At 38.7% G+C, this 16,694-nt stretch overlaps 1 protein-coding gene across 1 annotated transcript in view; it reads left to right on the top strand.

Annotated features, from left to right (window-relative positions):
- The window catches only part of SBF1 (SET binding factor 1), a gene marked incomplete in the record, with an annotated part of 3,250,730 nt that overhangs the window by 2,737,716 nt on the left and 496,320 nt on the right, over nucleotides 1-16,694 (top strand). The window contains 1 exon segment of the mRNA XM_044088658.1: nucleotides 12,377-12,562. Within this exon segment, the coding sequence (XP_043944593.1) occupies nucleotides 12,377-12,562 (186 nt within the window).

The raw sequence follows: 16,694 nt of genomic DNA, 5'->3' as shown, positions 1-16,694 counted from the left end.
AGTACAATAGGTCTTTGGATACAGGATGGATTGATTCCCCATATTGCAGAATCTTATCACGATGTTACATTTTCACAGGTCAGAATCATCTCCAAAGGACACTAGATACAGAGTAAAATGTAGATGATCAAGCTTCTAGTGTTGCCATGGTCAGTTATTCCTACATACATTGTTTTCATTGTTGTGAAAGTTGTCAGTCAGATCCATATTCACAGTCAGCAGCATTTATCAGAGTTAACACTCTTTAACTCCCCTAAGTGCAAAAAAGATGTATACATTTTCAGAATAGCAAAGTATTTTAGGTATCCAGATTGTGAATATGACAAGAACATTTCTTTCCCCCAGCATCTTAACTTTTAGAGCTCTATTTAATTTAGCTCTTCTGATAAATTTTCAAAAGGGGAAAAAATCATCATGTCATCTTTTGCTTTACGTTCTATCTCCTTTTGGAAACTAGCAGTCAGTAATTCAGTTTCATAGGAACTTTGCTCCTCTAATAAGCCGTTTATAGGAAAGGAATGTTTAACTGGTCATTGTTTTTCTCAGATATAACTTATTCTGATGATGCGCAACTAGGTCAGACAAAATCCAGGAATTCACATTTTAGGCAGCATTCCCAACTATTATTTTTAACTGCAGATATTTCAGACGTGCATAGGAAGCCCACATAAATGACCTGGAGGTACTGGGGCCATGAATCCAAAATCAAGGTATGAGACTTGGAATTGTAAAGGAAATGATGGCCTTGATCCGGGCCAGTCAAAACTATAAGCCTATCTGGGAAAAAGGGGTCTTGCAGGTAGCAATCAACAACATGACTGTAATGTGGTACATAAGCAAGGGGAGATGCAATCATATCCCTTAGGACAGTTGGCTGTGTCTGTCTACAAAGGTAACTGCATCTCAACTCACTTGAACTCTGTGGGGGACTAATTAAGTGGATTAGCTGCAAATCTCCATAGGAATTTTTTCCTGCAGGTATTTCACAGGTGACGTGTTCCAGCGATAGAGCTGTTTGCGTCCTCAAACAACATGAAGCTGAGGAAATTTCAATTCAGGGCATCACAGTTGGATGTCTTCTCCTTTGAGTAATTAAGTACGTTTGTTTATGCATTGTTGTGATCACACTTCTCCCCAGGAGGTCTAGAAGGTAGGGGAATGAGGGGGCAAAGGTTTATCTAATAGAACTGTTTTGGCCCAGGCAGCACTGGTTCTCCCTCTTCAATCAGATGTTCAGGATAACACATCTTATGCTCCTTTGCTGTTAGACCTTCTCTACCAATATGCTGAGAAGGGCTCAAATTTACCCCAAACTGAGGACTCTGCAGGTTACTGCTTGGACAGTTTAGCTCTTTTGTCCTTTTAGGAAACAGTTCACTGAGGACATGCTGGCTATCGGTGAATTTAGAAACCATGCCAAAAACCATGAAGTATTTCTCTTTCTGGTCAGAAGTACTAAGTCTGGATTTCTCTCCGCTTCAGTCTAGGACACACTTGTTTGTCAGATGTCTGATCTGAGTTCTTGTTTCTTGAAGGTGCATTCCTTGGCTTTGCCAACCAGGAATTTCCTGGAAGTAGTACTAGTCTTGAAGTTCCTTATTAGAACCTATCCCTTCTCTTGGCCTGTATTTTATGGTTGAGAGTTTGCTTGCTCTGCTTTTTGTTCAAGGAGTTATGACTTCTGCAAAAGTTTGAATCTCCAGGTATATTTTCCAGAAGGCTCATTCTGTTTTCTGTTCAGAGCAGGTCTTCCCTAGTTTCCTGTCCTTATGCTGTGGCAGAAGTGGTTTCCAAGATTTCTTTAAATTAGTTAATTTGCTTTAATTTCTTCAGTGTGAGAGAAGTGATGCCTAATTTATAGTTTCATTGTATACAGCCAGCTATTGCTTTATATTATGACAGTTCAGTACCCCCCAGGGCAGACCAAATGATTTCTCTCTTATATCAGGAAGAGATGCTATTAGGCAAGCAGACCCAGCAAGTAATTGTACTTAATGACATCAAGAGGCCAGGCATCAATTCTGATGCTTGAAAAGGTTAACTTGAATGAGGGGTAACTATCTCTTGTGCATGTTTCGGGGGGGGTCTATATCATATGAGTGAATCGCACAAATTGCGAACGCTCATAATATCGAAGTACCGGACCTTGAACTTCCTATTGTGGGGGCCTGTGCCCCCCCCCCCGCTAAATATATATTCCAACTCCAAGATCACACTACAGTAAGGAAAGGGCAAATATACCATTCTTCACTGTACCGCAATCTCAGAAAAAGCACTTTGATGTCCGGTACATTCAAAATGATCGTTCACAATTTGTGCGTTTCACTCATATGATATAGACCCGTTTCAGGGATGTGTCAGTGGCTGTTACTGCACCACAGTTACTTAGTCAGCAGTGCATCTTTTTAAAACAATACTGCCATACAAACCAGAGTTCTAGAACCAGAGGTTTATTTGGTTGGGCTGTCTTGCCTTCAACATTTCTTTTAGTATTGCTGTTTGCTTTCCCTTGAAGTTTTTGTGGTAAACTGTTTAGAAATCCTTCCCAGTACCTGTGTCCACTTGCAAAATTCTCTGCATCTTTTCATGGTGACGCGTGTTTGATGGTGAATTCATATGAAGGTACACTTAATATTATTACAAGTTAAACTCTTAAAATGTAATTCTTTGATGTTAGATAATGCATTCCTCAACGAATGTATAGCACAAAAACGAGTTCCAAGGAGACTGAGGGTGTATAAATTTCCTAACAATGTTATTAAAGGGGCAGCATTTCACCGTGAGTTACTGGCCATTTTTGACGATTGTGGCATTTAGCATATGAGAGCTATAAATAGAAATAATGACAAACTTTTAGAGACTTTATTGGATGCAAGAATACATTTGAATGTGACAGTACAAAATTATTTATTATTTGCTCTTGATGACTATAGAGAGAAATATTGTTCAATGTTACAAAAGTGGATGACAAATGTATGATTTTAAAGAAAAATAAAATTGATAAATTAGAATGAAATAAAAAAAGGAATATAAGGCCAATATAGTTTTACTCCATTCAAGAAATAAAGGTAGATTTTACTTTGATCATCCAATAACTGACAAGTCTGATAAATCTAATACATAACATTCTAAAAGGGATGTTAAAATTATAGGTGATAGCGATGAACAGAGTTTTGATGTATAAACCCTTTAGAATTTCCCCCATTGAGACGATTCAATAGACTGCCAAACAAATATCAAGCACCAGTGATACAGTCTGGGTATTGGGATCAGCACAGACATTCCCGAAGCAGCACAAGAAGGCCAGGAGGATGAAAAATGTAGTTGGTCAGCAATCCACAATTGTGTTGGGTTTGCACCCAAGATAATTTTAGTATTTTCAATTATAGTGGTCTGAGCTTAGATGAGATACAGTTTAAAGTTTTTAAAAATGATTTCAGTTTTATTCTAGCACATTCTTTGGACATAAGTAATACTTTGAGTTGAAACTTTTTTTGATGAAGATTAATTTTGACATGTTTGGAGACCAGAATAATTTTGAAAAATACAACTAAATTTAAGAAGTTTATTTAATCTCCCTTTGTTCCCAGTTTTGCAAAATTCTGAAGCATTAGTGGAAAAGGACATTAGACATTTTGAGAAGATTAAATGTCACAGGTATTACAACCTTGACCAAAAGGAAAAGGGAATAATACTACATGAGCCAAGTACAAACAGAGATTAGACATGAAACCAGAGAGAGGGTGGACTGGTTATAATGCACATATTGGTTTATGTGGTTAAAATGATGGAAATGTTGTTTACTAGGAATAGATGTATCTCATTATCAAAAAATGAAATCAGTTTAGCTTACAGAAATGTTAATTTTATTTTACATGGCCGTTTGCTTCAGGGGGTTATTGATAAAACCCTTTTTAATTTCTTTTATATTGAAAAAGGCGTTAGTTCAACAATATTTGGAATACCAAAGGTCCATAAAAACATTTTGGGACCCACCCCTTAGACCTACAGTAGCAGCTAAAGGTTAAAAAATATACCTGCTAGCTGTCTACATGGATAGAAAAATTAAAGCCTTTTGTTAATTTGAAAAAACATATCTTGTTAGGTCCATTGTATTTCTTAATAAGAATAAACCAGGCCCTATATAAAGAAGACCTGTTTACAATTATGGATATAGCCGGTATATGTGTATATATATATATTTGTAATTCCGCATGAACAGGATTTAAAATTTATTGAATAGAGTTTGATAAAATGAGTTTTTAAATCAACAGGAGGTGAAGTTGGTTCTGGAATGTATGGAGTTTGTGCTGAGGAACTTTATTTTGAAGGTATGTTTTTCATGCAGACAAGTGGATGTTGTATTTTGGATATGGGAAAAATATTTGTTAAACTCACCATTTTTTAAATGTTGCAGTCTTGCCATCTGATTTTTAGATGGCATTTTTGTATTATGGGTGGACTAGAGACAGTTTGTTGTATTTTATTGATTACCTCAGACTACTACTTTTCTTAGGTTCACCTATAATATAACAGAAAGAGTGATGCACTGTTTAGATGTACTTGTACAGAAGAACAGATATAAAGAACCTTTAAGTCTAACTTGTATAGGAAAGACATTTTTTCTAACTTGTACCTGCATTATACTAGTGATCATCCAATACACCAAAAAAGGAATATTGTGAAAGGACAGTTGGTTTGATCGGCCCGGATGACATCTGAGTATGATGATCCTTTAGAAGAAGAAAACATCATTGTAGCATTTTTGTGCACAGAGGTTTTACTTGTAGATCTCAAGAAGCGGTATATGGTTGAAATAAGATTAGCTTGGGGTATAAAATTATCCCTTTATTGGGTTTGGGTTAAAAACAAAGTGCAGGAGAATGCATGTTCCATAGTTAGTGCTGTTGATGAGTTTAGTAAATCCTTTATATTGAAATATACACAAGATTCTAAGCTTGGCAAATAGTACTAAAATACTGGGACATATTTTCAGAATTACCCAATATGTTGCAAGTTTTTTCAGAGCTCCCAGTGTTTGTATGTAAAAGGGATCAAACGTTTAAATAAATTATTGAAAAGAAAATATGGGGGCATTTTTCCATTTAGGATACACAAATGTGGGGCATGTAATCAATGCCCTTACATTGCTAATACAGAACAAATAAAAGTTGGCGTAAATGGCAATATATTGGGCAGTAAAAAAAATCTACAATTGCATGAGCAGAGGAGTTATTTATAGCACTGCTTGTAAAATGTGCCCATCATTTTATGTTGGGAAAACTGAAAGGTTACGGAAAAAAGCAAGTATATGAGCATTTTTTATGATATCAAAATCAAGGTAGAGACTAATGCCTTGTATGAACATACTAAGGCATGTGAAAACGCTACTTTTCTATTTTTTGTACTTGACGATGTTGCCTATGACCCAAGATGGGGTCAGTGTGAAACTAAAATAGAATATTGTGAACTTTATTGGCAGCTAATATTGCTCGCTACCAGTCCTCCAGGTTTAAATGACAATGTATTTATAGGGGCACTATTGAAAATGAGAAATGCCAGATTGTGACCAATGTTTACTATTTCTTCTCTTTAATAAAATGCATTTTAAATACAGTATAAACGTTTAATAAGTACATATGACTAACATAAGGAACTTTTATTCAAGATCTATATAAAATTTGTAAACTTATTGCTTGGTAGCATGTTTTGAAGTTCATTTTTAAAAATTAGTTTATTTTAAGAGGAAGTGAAGTATGATGAATTCAACAGGAAGTGATTTACCTTGATTTGATTGTAAATGCTATATAAACCAGAACAATGTTTCATTCTTTTTGTTCTGATGATGTCTGCTTTGATGGACGAAAGTGCTAAATATCAGATTTAATAATCTGTTTTTAAAAATTGTATGTTTTTCCCCTCTGGTTTTGAATCACAAGTACAAATGTTGTCATTGAAATGTTCATTTCAGTAGGATTTACTTCAGTAATTATGGTAATAAAATGTATTTAATATATGGGCATAGCTCTTTGAGCATGGCTAGTGAAGTATTCAGTTACAAAACACCTTCCTCCTTTAAACTGTGCCTGTCTGAAGTCTATCTGTTCATCCGGGATTTTTTATTGAAATTTATCAAAAAAGTTTTATGGCATAAAAAATATTCTTCTTAAAGCTTTATTTCATTTTATGGATGTAATTCAACTCTGTGATCATACACCACTGGTCAAGATGGTGGTTAGGGACGATTTGCTAAATGAAAGCTGTTACTCTGAGCAAATGGATTATGCAGCTACTAGAAAAGGCAGAAACCATGACATTTGTAGGTTACACATCTGCCTGGTCACCCCTTCCCTAGTCTTCCAGATGTACAGATCTGTTGTGTCTTATGCCTCATCTCTAGGGTGAGGCTGGAGTAGAGCGATTGCATATCCTTGAGGCAAGGGTCTTTTACATCATTTTATTTTTGGTACAATAAAGGCAAAAATCTTCCGACATTTCTGGATTCCACAATTCTGAACTGCTTTATATTCAGAAAGTTTGACACTTTCAGGATAGTTTTTCCTTCCCTCTTGGGGAGATGCAGTTGATCCCGGATGACTGGCATGAAAGTTGCATTATCTTCACATGTCTGTACACTCTGCACATGGGCAATTCTTGCAGTTTAGAATTTTTGATCTTTCTTTTCAGTTAAAGATCATAAACTTTGGGCTGACTTTTTTCTAATATATTCATAAAAGTATTTCTGTTCTATGTGTTTTCATCGTCTGGAAGTGTATGAGTTCCTGTATTTAGGTGATTAGCTGCTCACAGCCAGATCCAAGAATTAACTACCATCTTCCAGGTACAAGGCATTGCAGATTTTTTAGCTCTTGGTTAGTTTCAGAACATGACACAGTAACCCTTCTGTAGTGAAATTTGTAGATCACTTTTTGAGTTTCAGAATTCCATAAGCATTTCTAACCTCTAACATGCAAATGTTAATAATTTTCACTGTGCTGACTTTATCAAAAAGGACTGTTCAAGTCAGGAAGATTCTTCAGCTCTTAGTTCTGATGTCTACCCCATTTTCCTTTGCCCATTGTTCTTTCTTGCATTTGTATCAAGTTCTGTCTGGCATGTGTTGCATCTCACTGGATTTAATATTAGAATGATATAGCAGAGATATTCTGACCTCTGAAAACATGTGCCTGGAATGGATGGAATGGATATCGCTACAGAATCTGTCATCCTGTTAATTGCATATTGTCAATTTATTCCTCGGTGTAGGGCTGAAAACACAACTGGGCAGTATTACAGTCCAGGGATGTGAGGACTGTTCTCAGTCTGAATTTTATTTTCACTGCCTTGGATATAGCAAGCCTTGTAGGCTTTTTGCAACTACTCAAAGGGCGGTTTGTCCAGGTCAACAAACAGGAAGGTATAGAATTTTTTCTGAGTAGGCACTATAGAGAGGCATTCTGCTTCAGAACATATCAGGTTCTTCCAGCCATGTTACAGATGCAGTTTTCTTTTGTACAAATTTTCTTTCTTAAAAAACCACCTTCAGTGTTGACTTAGTCACTTAGATGGTCTTGCGTATTTAAACACCCAAATAGTTGAGAGATTGGAGAAGTCTAATCATTGTGAGATCCTTTGCATAGGCTAGATGTTCGAATTCTGTTAGTATAGTAATCAAGGTACTGGATTCTGAATATCCATGAAACTTTAACTTTTTTCTTAAGGTGCCAAAGGGAATCTTGTCACAACTAGATTTCAGCTGTTTAGTTACAGGTTGTATTAAGTTAGGTTATGCCACCTTATACTCTAGTAGGTAACTCACTGCCTGAGCCTTTTAAGGTCCATTCAGTTAGAGCTGCTGCCACATTGTCTGACTTTTCAAAGGTGTGTCTGCCCAGGAAATCTTTGATTCTACAACTTAGTCTATTGTATAAACTTTCATTAGTCATTGTTGCTTGGGGACAGCCTGAAGGATTATGCTGAACTTTGCCTGGGTAGTCTTCAAAGAACTTCTGTCATAGCATTTTGCCACTTCCCTTGCATGCATATAAACATCTTAGGTTTAGGTAAATTCAATCAGATGTGATCTTCAGATCAAGATCAACTTTCACTGACACCTTTCTCTGTTGCATTCTGTTGTGAACCCACCCAAGAGCAGTAGCTAGAGACACTATCCTGACAATGAAGTGAATGGACTGGATCATGTAAGATACAAAGTTGTGTACTTATTTTTCATGGGTCATGTCCATCCATGTGAGCATACCCTCTCATCTCATCTTCCTTTTATGTATAGTTTAGAGGAACCTATTCAGTTATGTCTGAGCAGTGTATAGTAGGGGCATGATCAAATTTATTATGTTGTATAAGGTATACGAAAGGCAAACTCGGGGAAAACGTTGGGGGGACGATTTTGAGCTTTGATAGGCGCTGGGCGTAATGCTGTCTGTCGCTACCAGTGCTGATGCTGAAGTGAAAAAACACAGCATCCATGGGACCGGACAACATCCCAGGCTGCGTTTTACATGAACTTCAGAACGAACTGGCTCCCCACCTAAGCACCATGTTCAATAATAGCCTCGCATCAGGCTTTGTGCCCACTGAATGGTGCACAGCAACAGTTATCCCACTCCACAAAGGGGGAGCCACCACTGATCCTGGGAAGTATCGACCTATTAGCCTAACGAGCCTGGTCTGCAAGGCCATGAAATGTATCATCATGGAGCTCATAAACAAAGACATTGATATACTTCAAACTCTGGATCCCACCCAGTTCGGGTTTGTGAAAGGCAGATCATGCCTCCTGAACCTGATCGACTTCTTTGAGGCAGTCACGAAAGCCATAGATGAGGGGTAAGGTGGTTCACACAGCCTATATTGACCTCGCCAAGGCTTTCAACACCATCCCCCATTCTGGAATTCTAGCTCAACTCACTAAACTAGGTATAAATCCCTACGTCACAAGATGGGTTGTCAACTGGCTCACTGACAGAACCCACACTGTAAAATTCGCAGACTCCAAATCTGACCTTAAAGCAGTGACAAGTGGAGTACCACAGGGTTCTGTCCTGGGACCTCTCCTGTTTGGTATCTACTTCTCTGAAGTACAGGCTAACACAGAAGGCCTCTGGCTAACGAAGTTTGCAGATGACTGCAAACGAGGAGCCATAGTCAAGTCCCCAAATGATGTGGGCGTCCTACAGAAGGGTCTCGCTTTGACAGATGCCTGGTGTCAGAGCCTTGGTCTCAAGCTCAGTGCCAAAAAGTGCAGCGTCATCCCCTTTGGTAAACACTTTGTACCCATGAACTACCACATAGGCAGCAGTCTACTTAACACCGAATGTGTGATAAGAGGCCTTGGGACCCAGGTGGACAGTAGCCTCTCCTTTGATAGTCACATCGCCACAGTAGTCAGGAAGTCCTTCTACGTGGCACACCTCATCATAAAAGGGTTCTCATCCAGGAAAAAAGAGGTAATTGTTCCCTCTACTCTACACTCATTAGACCCATTATAGAGTACAACGCCCCTTTTGGAATGTACCTCACAAGGCATCTGCAGCAGCTGGAAAGGCTATAGAAGTACCTCACAAAGAGGATTACTGGCCTCAAGCAAATGTCCTACACTGACCGCCTCAAAAAACTCCAGCTTTACTCCGTAGCATATCACCTACTCTGAGGTGACCTCTGCCACACATATAAAACTATGTCAAACGGGACATGCTACACCTACAGAAATCCCAATTCTTCCATGCTGCACATTCTAGGGACCTAAACCATGTCACCACAATAAACAGGACATGCTGGAGGGATAGATTCCTGTCCCAGAGACTTCTCATACTCTGGGCTACCCATCTATGTCAAGCAAAGTTCTTCATTAGCACTCTTCAAGAAAAATCTTGATGAGTGGATGGGAAATAGGAAATGCACCCTGGGATCACTTCTGTGTCTCTGCTCAACAGTGGCACAGGAAAATAACTTTCTTGGGTGGCGTAAGCCAGGGAACCTTGTTGGCTAGGCTTGCGTAGGCCCTTGGGCCGATAGCCTAGTACCTACCTATGAATGTGAACTGGGATATAATGCTGTAATTACATAACTTTAATTTTTCTTTTATTGGTTATGCGATGCTATGATGACTTAGCTCATTTTTGCATTTTGTATTGAGTTGTCCTTGCTATACTCTTAGCAATTCCCTTATGCACTGAGTGTATTTCACAAGGTTTTGTGAAACTATTCGCAAATGTGTGTCTTTCCTTCCTACCCATTTGTTTTGTTGGTAAAAATATTAGACTGCTAAATCCATAGCATCATCATTGTGACTTGTCATTGTTCAGAATTCCCTTTCAGCATGAATGAATTTTGTCACCATTACCTGCGTCTGTTAGCCATCATTACCTGAGCGTATTAACCTGTTTGTTGTTTTATCGCTCATATAAATGGCCATACTTGAACTTGCAAACTTGTGTATTTAACTTTGTCCGAATCCCTTATTGAACCTAAGTAGGCCTCATTTGCTACTCCATAGTACTCTGTCACACAGTTGCATACTTGGGGAAATATGTAAAATCTGTTAGGTTTGACATTTCTTCTCCACCCTTACCTTCCACAAAGAAAATCTAATTCATATCCTTTTGGCGTATTAATTTCAAGTGTTCTATAATGCTGTGCTTTGGCAGAGCGTACACCAGTTCTGCCAGTAAAATTGGACTGATTTAGCTGTAGTTGATTACTTTGTCGTTGCTGTCTGTGATCTGAAATTATGGCTACCTTTGTTCCTCTAGTCCTATAAAACTGTTGCCAGCTCCATAAAGTAAATGTAAAGAACTGGCAGTACTGCTGTTACTCTCTGCTGCTTTGGAATTGTGTTTGCATTGTTTCTGACTTTTTGTCTTCCCATGTAGTTCTGCATTTTTACACATTTCATGACAAAAATGCACTGCTGTTGTGCTTTCCTCCTCCTGCATGCATTGCTTCCCTTTCTCTTTAGTTGGAACACCAACACACCCTTATTTGAGGCATAGATGATTCTAACAGTAGATGTGCACTTCTGATTCAGAAGGACCTCCTTGACAAGGCTGTAAATTTAATTCTGTTTGCTTCTTAGCCGCATGTTGAATTTGAGAATATTAGAACTCATCACAGTTCCATCTCGCTGAAACTCCAGCTCATCTAAATATTCTCACTTCCTCTGTATTTGTGTGTCTTTGAAGTTGTTATAGTTAAGTAAGAGGTGAGTGGGGTGTAAAACTGCTTGTCTTCCACTTGTTTCTGGATGAGGGGTTGATTTCATTAGCTGTGGTTCAGTGACCAAGCATTTGATGAATTTTTATGCATCATTTTCGTTGCCTTAGTCTTCAGATGTTTCGAAGCATCTCTAGCTCCTGTGAGATTTTTTTGTTTTGTTTTATTAAGTAGTGTCTCTCCTATTTGCCCAGTTGTCCTGTTTATTCCTTCCAGAGGCAGGAGTGCTAGTTTCTATTCGTTTCTTCTGAAGGCAGGAGCTAAACTGTGAGAATACTGTTACCATCGATCTTCATGGATTTTTTTTTTTTTTACTATAGGGCCATCAACATTTCTGCCATGCATATCTGTTCCTTTGTCCCCAGAGGTGGCATGCAGTAATCAAGGGATTGTGTCCTGTTTCCTCTAGAGGCATCTCCTTAACTGTATTGACCCATTGAAGTCAAAGAACTCATACTGATTTTTGGTGTCCCTCAAACATTCTTCCACAGTCTTAACCACTTTTCTGTTATGTTGACGACAAATCTGAAAATAAAGGGCCAAATATTCAGAATTAGAGACCCTGTTTAAATATTGACAGTATTCTCCCTGATCAACTCCATCAGTGCCACAGACTTTAAAAGTAGGTTAACTGGATCTCGGTCAGTCCTTTATTCTTTCTACACTACAATACTGGTATAACTCTTTTGTGGGTGTGTTATGGTTAAGTTGGTTCATGGGTAATACTGGGTAATCAGTCTGCAGACTATTACAGCCAATAACCAGACAGTGACCAGAAGTGAGATTCAAACCTTGTATCTTGTGTCTGTGAAGTAAACATCTTATTCCTTATGCCAATGCCAAAATCAGCTGCAAATGAATATGAACATTAAACACTTCAATTTCTTCTGTGCATAGTCATTTTCTAGTATTAAGTGGACTAAAATCTTGATCTGTGTAGTTTAGGTTTGCTCTCGATCAAGTCATTTAAATATATTTTGTATTTTTTTTTTCTGAATTACAGGATCGAAACTATGTAGACCTCATGGAATTTGTCGATTTCATAGTGATCAGCATAAACAAAGAACAGAATAAGTTGAAGATTCATTTAAACTGTAACTGAGAAGGACTCTGGTGTTTCATTTCTATTTTTCCTTCTTCTTAGGTGGTATCACTTGTACAACTTTTATCAGACAACCATTATCGAACCATGGAAGGCTTTCGTCTCTTGATTGAGAAGGAGTGGCTCTCCTTTGGTCATCGTTTCAGTCATCGTAGTGCGCAAACTCTTGCAAATCAGAGCAGTGGCTTCACCCCAGTCTTCCTTCAATTCTTGGACTGCGTACATCAGGTAAGTATTTTTTCTTGTGTGGCAGTTTTGTTACGGAATGAGTTGGTGAATCAGAATGAAGTGCATTCACTGGGGTGTCGAGTACCCCTTTTCACAAATAGCTACAAAAACAGAAAGTCTGTTTTTTGTGGAAAAAAAACTGTACCACATATCCTACCTCTGTCAACCTCTATTCCTCTATTTAATACTTCCTCCCCTCTTCTAACCCTATTTTTGTATTTTCTTCTTTAAAAAGACCTATTGTTAACCTGTGAGTTTCAACCTCCTGTTATCTTTTTTAGAATTTTTCATGTATACTTGATCTGTTGTACTCTTTCTGCATATGCAGCATGAATGTATACATTTTTTATTGTATTCAAATGATTGTATTGTTTGCTTTTTTGTATCCTTGTGTGGAGCCTTTCTCCTCGGGTCTTCACTGAAAATGGGCTACCTGCCCAGTGGACTAACCCGGTCAACAAAACACAAATTAAATAAATATCCAGAAACACTAAACTGGCTGTTATCTAGGTCCTAATAGGCGAGTGCTGTGCACTTTATTATTCCCATGATAGGTTCTGAGTGCAGTGTGTATTCACGTAGGATATTCTAGTTTGTTATATCTCAGAAGGACAATATTCTTCAACAATCTTGAGTATGGCAGGTAATGGAAATCTCTTTCTGTTTTTTTCTCACTTCCCACAATTCAATAAGAGACCCTTATCACTGCTGAATGTGCAAGTCAGATAGGGTTTTGACTTCAGCATGGTATCTCAAGTGGATGTAAAAGATCCGATGGCACCCATCAAAAATACTAGGGGTCCTTTAATTAACACAACATGAGCAAAACATTATTTGCATTTTTACAAATTATACATAATTTAAAGATACATATCTATCCATTCCTATATCCCATCTTCATTATTATTATTCTTTAATTGACTCCCACTCCTTCTTCCACAACCATAATCTAATTTTTTTAAAAATATATCAGCCAAAATCTGTTTCCTATTCAACTTAAACAAAATTTAATTCAGTCTTTCATTCCAAATATCCAGATCTGATGAAGCTTGGTTATCCTATGTGAAAGCACTTATCCATCTGTTTTACTGTTGGAATAGACTGGATTTTAGAGCCTTGGTGGTCCTACGTTGTTCATTTAATTTTATTCCAAATAACCCGTATTACATAAATTCTTCTCTACCCTTCTCGCACATCTTTCTCCTTACTTTTATAATTTCCATACATAAGTATATTCATATCTGCATTGTTTTTAATTAATATTCTCAAAAAACCTTCTTCACACAACTTATTCGCAAAATATGAAACGAAGCATTCAGAATACTCTATAAACAAATTTCTAAGTAACAGAAATATTTGAAACTGCAACATATTAATAGAAATGTTCGAATAACTACGGAAAATGTTTGAAATAAAGTTCGAATTGCATAAAATTGAATAAAATAAGGGAAATTACCACATTTTTTTTGCTGAGCACTACTTTTTCGCATTAATCAAAGCTGTTCGAGTTGTCTGAAGTGTATGAAGTGTTTGCATGTTTATGCAGTATTACAGTATAGTTATTTCACAGCATATTTCGCAAAGTACAGTATTTTGAAGAGTTTATTGTGCATTTGAATGCTATTGCAGGCACGCACAGCTTGTTTGTATATAATTACAAGGGCCATATTATTACAGTGTGTTTGGACATAATTTGTTGGCATGGCAGATGGATTTCGAAAACCAGGTCTGCTTGTGTTTGACAATAGTTTGCAGAAAATTGGAGAGTGTTTGAGCAAGAGTACGATGATGTTCATCGTGTTTCACTGTTGCAGTCATGACTGTAGGGTTCTCCCCTGCCGGCAGGCAGCCCTCGGTCGGCCAGAATCCCAAAGTCTGGGTCCGGCGTCGGCTGTTCAACCATGCTCCCTGACGTCAGAGCGCCAGGAGTACAAAGCTGACAGCCGACGCCATCTTCTCCAGTCTTTCTTGCCGTGCGGTGATAGCAGTTCGCAAGTGCCGGTCAGCTGACTCCTGATGAATTTTACTGATATACTTGAATCCGAAGATTTTCTTCTCCACTCAAAGCTAAGTACCCCGTTGGGGAAACTTTTTTCTTGCTCCACTCCAATGTCAGAAAAAGTTAATAATTGTATTTCATGTGGGAAGCAAATACCTCATAAGGATTTTCATTCTTACTGTATTCCTTGCTTGGGCCCTGACCACGACGTAGCTAGTTGTCGGTTTTGTGCTAGATTCAATCAATGTACAATTAAGCGAAGGTACGATTTTGCCTTTCATTACTTCGGTAGGCGCTTTAATTACAAAATGTCGTCGGATACAGTTCCGGCTACTGGAGTTCACAAACGTCGCAAGGATAAAGACAGGCCTCCGAGGTCCAAATCTGATGATAGCGCACAACCGGAGCCAGCTTCAGGTTCAGCCGTCGTCAGTGAGGTGCTTTTGCAGCCTCTGTCGTCGACCATTTCAGAACCGACGGCCGAAACGAACTCTCATGAGGAGCCAACCAGGCCTTTAAATATTCCTGTTGCAGGACCTTTGGACAATGCTCCTTCGGATGGGTCCGGAGCCGCTGTGCAAGTACCGGCTTCCGAAGGGGTTTTCAGGCCTGCTCAGCTACTAATAAAGGCAAAGCCAAAGGCAAAGGCTCCTACAAAATCAAAGACTTCTACACAGGCCTCTTCTGAACCAGCTCCCAAGTCACAGAAACAGTTACTCAAGATGGCGGAGGATTTACTTACTATGATTAGGGGTTCTCATCCCCCTCCAGACAAAAGGCCTAGGCAGGATATCCCTTATGATTCCTCTAATCAGGCTTCTGTTTCCTCTGTTTCTTCTTCCGATCAGGAATATTCTTTCCCTCCTTATGAGGATTCTGATGCTGAAGAATCCATTCCTTCAGCTTCTCCCCCTGAGGATTTTTCTTTTGGGGAAACTTTGCATGAAATGAGGGAACATTTCCACTGGGAAGGACAGGAGTATTCGGAATTCAAGAAAAGACTGAGGGAATTTCTTCTTCTTCCCCAACATAGACCCCTGGCTATTCCTCCTGTTTTGGATATTGTGGATGATGCCTTTTCGGAGGCTAACTTAACCCCTGACTCTTTTCCTCCTGCTCCTGTTAAGCCTGATAGATATTACAGGGTTCCTGATTCCCATCAGTTTTTATATAAGAACCCTTCTGCTGACCCTGAAACCATTTCCCAGGGTCCTAAGGGAGCTAAGGCCACTTCTGCCAAAAATCCTATTCCTACTGAAAAGGATTCTCGATCCTTAGAAAGATGGGGCAAAAAGGTGTACACTTCTGCTACTTTGTCCATTAGGGCTTTAAACTGTCAGTTTCATATGTTTAAATACCAGCAATTTCTACTGTCTGTCTTAAAACAAAAGCTTTCTTCCATTTCTGCCTGTGCAGATGATAAGGAATTACATGACTTATTGCATGCCACTGAACAGGTTGGGAAGCATGGTTTACACTGTGGATTTGATGCCTTGGAGGCTTCTTGTAGGGCTGCAGCCTCTGGCACAGTCATTAGAAGGCATGCATGGCTAAAGGAACAAAATTTACCTGAACAAGTAAAGGCTAAATTATTGGATGCTCCTGTTCAGCATAATGTTTTGTTTGGATTAAAAGATGAAGAGGTGATTAAAAAGATGGAGGATAAGGCGAAATCCATGAAAACAGTTAAAGATTTCTTACAAGTGCAGCCTCCTAGATTTAGCAGGAATTGGCCTTCTAAAAATTGGTCCTTTCCCTCTTCAGACAGGCCTCAGAGGGGTAGATATAGACATTCCAGAGGGAGGCCTCAAACACAAGCTGCTTATAGACCAAGACAGTGGACTGCTTCCACTCCTAGGGGAGGAGAGGACAGGTCTCAATCTCAAAGGAAACAAACTCAATGACTCCCTCTGTTGGGCTGCAGGAACTTCTTACCTGGAAGCCCCTCTCGGAGGAAAACTTTCTCTCTTTTATCAAAATTGGACTCAAATAACCCAAGACAAATGGGTTTTGGATGTGGTTTTAAGAGGTTACAGATTCCATTTTCACACCTTGCCAAGACCAAGCGGATGGCCAGACCTTCCAAAACATCAATGGACGGAGGCCTTACACCAGGTGGAAGCTCTTTTGGCT

This window comes from Protopterus annectens, chromosome 11.part0 (genome assembly GCF_019279795.1).
Source record: "Protopterus annectens isolate FY-2018-M chromosome 11.part0, PAN1.0, whole genome shotgun sequence".
In the NCBI taxonomy this organism is placed as follows: domain Eukaryota; kingdom Metazoa; phylum Chordata; order Ceratodontiformes; family Protopteridae; genus Protopterus; species Protopterus annectens.
Note: the sequence above shows the minus strand (reverse complement) of the source record. Positions and strands in the feature narration are given on the sequence as shown.